Genomic DNA, 9,459 nt, shown 5'->3' on the forward strand with positions numbered 1-9,459 from the left:
TACGAGAGGGGGGCGGCCAATAAGAGTCCAACAGATGAAAATATCACTGGAGTTCGTCAAATTGTGAGTGGGAATCTACGAATCACTGTACGATTCATAGCAGATGAAGTGAAAATTGATAGAGAAACTGTGCGCAAAACTTTAAGCGAATATTTTGACATGCGCAAAGTGTGTGCCAAAATGGTCCCAATAGATCTCACCTATGAACAAAAGCAAAGGAGGATGTAAGTGTGCACTGATCTCTTGGAGGGGCAGGACCAAGTTTTGATTCTAATAATCATGGGTGATGATACCTGGGTCTTCACGTTTGACCCTGAAAGAAAGCGACAAAGTGTCCAATGAAAGACAACTGATTCTACACGACCGAAAAAGTTCTCACAATTAAAATTACAAATCAAAGCGATATTGATAACATTTTTTTATATTCGTGAGATCATACACCACGAGGTGAAGTCAACCATGTATATTATTTGGGAATGCTGCAAAGATTACGTGGAGGTAAGACGCAAACGGCCAGAACTTTTTGCGAGACACTCATGGCTTCTTCAACATGCCAATGCACCTGCACACACGACACTGTCCATACGGGAATTTTTGACGAAGAAACAAATAAGTGTGGTAGACTATCTGCCGTCCTCGCCTGATCTCGTTCCCAATGACTTTTTTCTTTACTTAAAGATCAAAGCAGTGTTGAAAGAAAGGCATTTTGATGCCATTAAGACATTAGAACGGCAGCTTTGAAAGCTACTCCATAAATAGAATTCCAAAAATGCTTCGAAGGGTTGAGTAGGCGATGGCCTCACTATATAGCTTCTGAAAGAGAGTTTTTTCAAGGCGATCACACCAGAATGTAACAATAATGCACGTAGTACATTTAATGAAACGCGAACTTATTTTCCAAACCTTGGTACAATGGGGAGCTGCATTTAAGCTCCTAACACACGAAAAAAAAAATCACATACATTTTATATTTCATATAGTTTCTTAGAAACGCTCCAGATAACAGAGAAGGAAAACATTAGTCCATATAACAGAATATGTGTGTTTTATCAGTGATGAGAACTAGTTCCGCAGCCTTCATAAGTTCGTAGTATTTCATTTTATGAGGTACTGCGTAACTGAAGATACTACGAAATTAGGCATATTTGGGATATTAATTTCGTAAAATTGGTTCAAGATAAATTTTACTGGACCATGATTGAAATCACTATTAAATTTATTTATTTTTACGAGTAAACATAAATTCATTTCCTGAACACATCGATGATGAATATGATGTCATACTTTGTAAATACTGATAATATTAAATGGTAAATTAAGTTACTGAAATCTTTTTTTTTTGTTGTTGTTTCTGAGAAGGAAGTTAAATTTGAACGCCCCCTCCTCCTCCTTATTATTATTATTATTATTATTATTATTATTATTATTATTATTATTATTATTATTATTATTATTATTATTATTATTACTTTATAATTTAGAAACACGCATAAATTAATGGGGACTAGGTGTAATGCATTCCATTTAAATATTCCCAAACTAAACGCCATACCTTTCAGCCCATAACTGCTACAATCGTAACTGAAGCTGTACAGTCGTAACTGAAAAATTGTAGTCAGTTAACTAGCGACCTGTGAATTCTTATTAAATACGCCATACTTGCAACTTTTCGTCACAACTAGAAATGAATTATTTCTTTAGTCTGACTGAAATTTATCTAGTATTTAGCCTGAGATTTTTTCTTTACTCCCTCGACTTTCATAACAATTTTGAGGTCGAAACCTTAAACTCATTTTCCACTTTTTAGACAATTTGCTTGATATTCTTTAATATAAAGAAACTATTAATGTCTACTTTCACATTAACACAACACTGAATTTCCGAGCGTAAAATATAACATTTCTCACTTAAATACTTGATCTGTGGTCAAGGATGGCTTTATAATGTAGTCATAAAGTCATGTGTCTTACCAATTAATATGAAGAGAAGTAATTATGAAAAATACTGTATATACATTTGTTCCTGTATATGAATTAGGAATAAGTGAAGAAAAAAAAATAATTATATTAATATGGAGTTTGCAGCCCTGATTAATGTCTAGGAGACATTTGGCAACATAGTGTAAGTCACAATTCTTGATGCTGCTCTCTGTTTACGTGTTCTGGCTTGGCTCTATCTAGCGATCGCTTGTCTCATAGAACATCTTTTAAAAGGGTTGACCTTACGTACAATGTAATCACACATTTTTCATGACTTAAAAAAATGTTTCGGTCGACAGCCGTTTCCGGCGTAGAAGAGGAAATATGGTGAACCTAAGCTCTATACGGTAACTATGTCGACATACTCAACCCGAGCGAACTAGGATGGACTTGTTATATCAAAGATGACAAGAATCCAAAGTAGAATTTCGAATAGCTTGTTTGTGATGGCACTCATATTCACATTGTTATGGAAAAAAAAAGAACACTTTCTTAGTTTACAACTTCGGATTTTTTTTTCTTTTTGCAAGCGCTTAGGGAACAAATAAATATTCTTGAACTTCATTTTAAATTGATTTACTATGGAATGATACTGTAAAGGCAAATATGCGAAGCCACATACAAATATATAAGTGTTATACTTGTAATTCAAATTATAAAATATAAATAGGTAAAGAGTAGTCAATTCTAAAGTCATGTAGGATAAGTGTAAGACGGGTAACACTCATGGAGGGGTCAGTTAATTCGATCCCCGATAGACATAGGGAACTTAATGCATATTTTAATGCTTCCTCATGCGTTTATAGTTCGCAAACATGTTTTCGACATGGGATACTAGAGTTCGATTCTCAATAGGATCACGTGTGATTCATAGTTTACATTAAACGTCTTGGCGCTGAAAATGAATAAACGAATGAGTTAGTTACTTATTTGCTTTAGAAACATTTAAAATTGAATATATATATTTTTCAATGCATTATGAAAATTTATCTTGTGTCTATTTTAGACGTAAATAAATGTATATAGGTCTGCGATAAACGAGTCTAAATAACTTTTCATTGTTACTTAGTTTTTGTATTCGTTTGAAATTACACTCTTAAGTATATATAATAATGGGTATGTGACCAAATGATTTTTACAGAATCGGTCATTTTGGATTTTACACTAATATCGGTCATTTTGGATTATTTTTACATGTCTTGGTATCCCCCTGGTGACATCCGACAAAATAGGGTGAATTTGGGAGTTAATGCGATCGCAGTTCCACCATTGATCTCAGCGACCTCAGCGACCTCAGCGACCAAACTATGAATTCCATACTAATATCCGTCATTTTCTACTACTATTACATGTCCCGGTAAACGTCCACCCTGAGGCACACTGGTTCGAAATAAAAGAAAACGCTTCGTCTTGGTCTGGGGCCTGGATCAAGGTACCCGTGACCCAAATTTGGTAACTCTCGGTCCGCTTGTCTGGTTCCCAGGCCGCACACAGACAGTCAGACACACACACAGATGCACAGACAAGCAAACTTTATTTTATTTATACCCTATATTAGATTCGTCTCCTTTAGCCTAATGAGCAGTAACATGAGACGTACAACAAGAAATTTCATTTCATTTACAGAATCAATTGAGAAAATTCAGTTGAAGAAATAAGTTAAGTAGTGTTGGAACATCGATTGTTTATAACTTCTTTAATTCTTTGTGCTGAACTCTGGAGCCGCCACTGTCTCTGGTATTTTATTTTGACGTCGCGTTAGGTGAGCTTTATGGTAGACAAACATCGTGTGTGGGGGTCTTCTCGGGTTCTCCCGTTTCCTTTCACTTTCTTTAGTTCACAGTTTCGTTTATTCTCATCATCGCTGCCTCCTTTAGTCTGCATGACTACCATGGAACATAAAACTGAAACATTTCGTTTCTTTTTCTATGGTGACGTGTAACAGATTTTAATTCGGATCTTTTGAGTTACTAAAATTCAGGAGTATAGAAGCAAAACCTGCTGAATCCATTTTTCAGTTTCGTGAAGCAGTGGAGGACCTAGACCAGGGCCGGGGAGCCTAGACCCCCAGTTTTTTGAGTGACAAAAATAATTTAAGCTATTATTTATATATTTTTGAAAGTTTATAGTAAACACATGATATACCTATCATAGTCTGGGTTCTGGCTGGCCGCCCCAGTTTTTACCTTCTAGATCCGCCACTGTCGTGAGAATACGAATAAAAAGTTACTCCCTTATGTTTTAGAATTGTTGATTTTTTTTTTTTTTTTTTTTGTTTAGTGGTAACTACTTAATGCAGATGAGTGACATTACTACTAAACAAAAAATTGTTCAACAATTCTGAAACATGGGGGCGTTAGTTTTACTTCGTTCCATGACAAAATTGAAAAATGGATTTAACAGGTTTTGCTTCTATACCCTTGAATTATAATAACAATGATCTCGTATGAACCACAGAGTGAATAAATATACGTAGTAGATGTAAATTCTTCTATACCAATGTTTATTTATTTCATATAATCATAAGGTAATGAAAGGCCATTTTACATTTTCTGATGATATTTAATTTGGAATTTCCAAGGTCACAATATTATCTCTGCTAGTTTTGTCAATATTATTATTCTTTTTAATAGGTACGTATTTGATACTTGCATTTGAAGTATTTTATTAAGTGGTAGACAGCTTAAATGGTTTCTGCTATCATTAGTTTTATTTGTCAATAACTTCCAGCCGTAAACTCAAATGCTTTTTAAAATGTTCCTTTATACTAATTTCATGTTCGATTCATTTTCGATCCAGGATTGCAGTACACGGTATGTGAGTGCATGTTCTAACAGCCAGCTGCGACCAGGGGAACCCAATCCAACGTGTGGAGTGTTGGGAAAAGGCCATAACACATGCTGGAAGGGAAATTGTCAAAGCGTTGAGTGCACACGTTTAGGCTTAACGGAATGCACGTGTAGTAGGTCAAATGCGCACTACTGTACCACCTGTTGCACATCGGAGAACGGCGAATGTATGTCGGCATTAGAACTAACCGATCGCTTGGTTGAGGATGACGGTAAAATCAGCAATGAGACCAGAGACAAACTTCTCTCAGCTCCCAATAAATACGACGCTAATCACTTCAAAGTAAAAATGTTGGAAGCATCAGAATTAAATGAGACCAGATTTTCTTCATTGCTGACAGACTCTGAGATTATAACTGTTAAGAAAGTTTACTGTATGGATAATGATAATTGTATAAACGTATATTTTAGAATATGGGGATTAAATTCAGTATGTGTAGTACATGGTCGCGCAGGAATTTGCACCAATGCTTCCTGTGAAACCAAGACGTTGGGAAGGTTATTTCCCACTGCTAAAGTCGAAGTTTTAAACTCAGGACAAACAATTACTAATAGACCGATGTTCTTAATTACTAATCTATTTCTTTTAATTTTTCGTTCTCAATATTTTTAAAATTAAAAATTTAAAAAGTTTGATTTGTGTTCTTGCTATGAATACGACTACCAGTAGTTCTAAGTATTATAACTGATTAGATTTACTTACAACGACAAAATAAAGTGTTACGCATTTTAAAAGTAATTAATTTAATTTATCTCCTAATATAATTACTATAGAAATCCGTTACACCTCTCATATCCAATGTTATTTCTAGACTACTGGCAAGTTTATTGCAATGTTTATTTAAATGAGTAGTGTTTTAGTGAAAACAGATGTTGCAGCAAATTTCTTCCAATAATAATGTTAGAAATACCACAAACAACAAAATTAGGAAAACCAAAAATGGATGAAAAGATCGCGATCTTGGCCAATAATTAGTTTTTCAACGGTTCATAAATCGAGTTTTCGTATTTTCTACGGAATAAGCACATCATACTGAATGTACAAGAAAATTTTTGATTGAGATATATTGGATTTTTTGATTCAAAAATTATATACAAATTTATCGTTGAGAACAATTCCCAGATTAGGAACTAGTATTTCCTCATTATGGAGACAGGAATTAGCAGCAAATATGAAATAAATTAGCTGTTAATTCACTAGTTAACAAATTTAAACTTTTTGTTTGTTACATGAGAAAAATCACCTGATCTTAAAGGAACTTCTTGCGCTGAATTCGAATATGCACTCGGTTTCTCTCCATCACGTACAGTTTTCCCGTAACAGAGGGATTTTCGGGAAATTCCCTCAAAAATTTCCCTTTTTCAGATATTTTATTCCCCTAGCTCCTGTCCCCTTACATATAGTAACATAAAAATTATACCTAAGTATACCTTGATTTATATTTAATAAACCCTAAAAGTTTCGTAAAAATCGCTTTGTTCTTTCTAGAGAGATAAATATATTTGTATGTATACTGTGTGCACTGTTTATTGCATCTGATAGTAATGCTTTCAGATTTCTTGAGTTGGGGTAAAAACGATTTGCTTTATTACTACAAACACAGACATAAAAATGAATATTTACAATAGTCAACAACACACTTGTATTGCTCTCTGTAAATTAGAAACGTGTATAAAAATAGAATGTACTTCCAACGTATATTTTTTTTAAACGTACAGTATATGTATATATACAATTCTCCAAGTTTTTTCGTTTTGTTCATGAAATGGTTATCAATATTTGTTATCAAATGTAACAGAATGCAAAAGAACTTCTACTTCCCGAGCCCCCTACCAACTGGGAAGAGATATGGCCAAAAGACTCTGATGATGATCATGACCTTGATGAACCATCGACATCAACATGTACATCCAAGGATCCAACGTTCATCCCTGACTGTGTTCGGGAGCCACATTTCATCTGGCAATGTGAACTTAATGACCTAGTCCGTGATTTGCACCTGACAAAACAAGAGGCGGAACTTCTGGGATCAAGGCTCCAGCAATGGAAATTATTGGATGCAGAAACGAACATATCAGTGTACAGGAAAAGGCATGTTCAATTTTCAAGCTATTTCTCAATGCAAGATAATGTGTGCGTATGTACGGATATAAATGGGTTGATGGCGGAGCTAGGAATTCCTTACGTTCCAGAAGAATGGAGGTTATTTATCGACGCGTCAAAGGTCAGCCTTAAAGCTGTCCTTTTACATAATGGAAATAAAAAACCTTCTATACCACTTGCGCACTCAGTGAAGATTAAGGAATCCTATGACACCATGTCAACTTTGCTAAATCTTATAATTACAAGGACCATTGTTGGGAAATATGTTGTGATCTCAAGGTAGTTGGTATTTTATTAGGACTGCAGTGCGGTTACACGAAGTACCAATGTTTTTTATGTTTATGGGATAGCCGAGCTGATGACAAACATTATGAAGTGAAGGAATGGGAACCTAGAGTGAATTACGTACCTGGAGAATGCAACGTCAAATACGCTCCTTTGGTAGATCCTAATAAGATATTACTACCGCCACTTCATATCAAGTTAGGACTTATGAAAAACTTTGTCAAAGCCATGGACACATCTGGTGAAGGTTTCAAGTATTTGCGAGATAAGTTCCCTAACCTGAGTGATGCTAAGATTTCAGCGGGAGTGTTTATTGGTCCCCAAATTAGGAAATTAATGCTTCATGATAGCTTGACAGCAAGTTAAACAGTGCTGAGCTAGCTGCCTGGACAGCATTTAAGTGTGCTGTGCGCAACTTTCTGGGCAATAACAAAGCTGAGAGTTACACAGAAACCGTACAGGACATGATACAGAAATACAAAGAGTTGGGTTGTAGGATGTCTTTAAAAATCCACTTTTTGCACTCCCACCTCAGCTTCTTTCCTGCTAACCTAGGTGCTCTCAGCGACGAACAGGGGGAAAGATTCCACCAAGATATAATGGCAATGGAGAAAAGGTACAAGGGACGATGGGATCCTTCAATGATGGGGGACTATTGTTGGGGTCTTGTTAGAGAATGCAACATTTCTTACAAAAGAAGGAAGTAGTGTACGTTTTTGTAACCCAATGGAAGTTTCATATATTGTGATAGTTTTGATTGTCTTTTCATGACCTTTTGGTACATTTGTATTATTGTTTATTGTAAATTGTCACACTTGTAAATTATATTGTATTATATTTTATATATGTGTTTGTGGTAATAAAGCAAAACGTTTTACCTCAACTTAAGAGATCTGAAAGCATTACTATAAGGTGCAATAAACAGTATACACAGTATACATACAAACATATTTATTTCTCTAGAAAGAATAAAGCGATTATTACGAAACTTGGAGGGTTTGTTAAATATGAATCAAAGTATACTTAGGTATAATTTCTATGTTAGTATATGCAAGGGGACAAGATGTTGGGGTGTAAAATAAACGAAAAGTTAAATTTTTGAGGGATTTTCCCGAAAATCCCTCTGTTACGGGAAAATCGTACGTGATGGAGAAAAACCGAGTGCATATTCGAATTCAGCGCAAAAAGTTCCTTTAAGAACAGGTATTTCCTTTTATGTAACAAAACCTTTGTTAACTAGTGTTATCTTTTTAATTTATATACATACAATATCTACCTGCCTACCTATCTATCTATCTATCTATCTATCTATCTATCTATCTATCTATCTATCTATCTATCTATCTATCTATCTATCTATATCTATATATATATATATATATATATATATATATATATATCTATATATATCTATATCTATATCTATATATATATCTATATCTATATATATAAATATATATATATATATATATATATATATATATATATATATATATATATATATATATACAGTGAAACCTGTCTATGTTGGCCACCATCGGTTCCATCGAAAAGTGGCCAACTTAGACAGGTGGCCAACTTACAGAAAATAAGTGTGATTTGTGTATTTTTAGAATAGGATTTCTAGTATTACTCGATTGTAAAATTTTAATAAGCAGTGGCACGACAGCTACTTATAAATAATGTATATAGAGTAATCATAAAAATATACAGTACTAGAAAATATTACTATAGTATGCAAGAGCGCCGATTTCTCTGTAAATCTGGGGGGGGGGGCATTCAGATGCAGAAGGTATATATATGAAGATTTTAAGACAAATTGCTCTCAAATTATACCAAATATTGTATACTCATAAATAAAATAGGGGCCACATGAGCTTTGGGGGGCCCGGGCCTCCTCGGTCCCCCCAGGATCGGTGCTCTTGGTAGTATGTTTAATATATGTGCATACCTTTCTCTTCCTGAAAACTAGTCTGGTACATTGGATTATTCGGATTGAAAACAAAATAACACAAACAACCGTGAAATAGAAGTGTGTGTACGCAGTTTATTGAAATTGATATAGCGCACTGAGTTATTCAGATTGAAAACAAGAAAAGCTAAGTTATAAATTGAGAAATTCATATGCAATATATATGACTTCTTTTCAGTTGTTACTGAATAGTGGTTCATTCTAGACATATTTGCTTTCTTCTTTTTGGCAGATATGCACATTCTAATATTGTAGTTAACTATCTCTTGT

General features: G+C 34.4%; 1 protein-coding gene across 2 annotated transcripts in view; it reads left to right on the plus strand.

The window, feature by feature from the left end:
* Nucleotides 1–5,531, plus strand: part of LOC145664400 (disintegrin and metalloproteinase domain-containing protein 10 homolog) — a 184,471-nt gene extending 178,940 nt beyond the window's left edge. For both annotated transcript variants that reach the window (XM_081731071.1, XM_081731070.1), the window contains exon 4: nt 4,779–5,531. In XM_081731071.1, the coding sequence (XP_081587197.1) occupies nt 4,779–5,441 (663 nt within the window). In that variant the 3' untranslated portion in view covers nt 5,442–5,531. The remainder of the gene's footprint in view (nt 1–4,778) is intronic.
* The last annotated feature ends 3,928 nt before the right edge of the window (nt 5,532–9,459 follow it).

Source organism: Thermobia domestica, chromosome 11, assembly GCF_964235325.1.
Source record: "Thermobia domestica chromosome 11, izTheDome1.hap1.1, whole genome shotgun sequence".
Lineage (NCBI taxonomy): Eukaryota > Metazoa > Arthropoda > Insecta > Zygentoma > Lepismatidae > Thermobia > Thermobia domestica.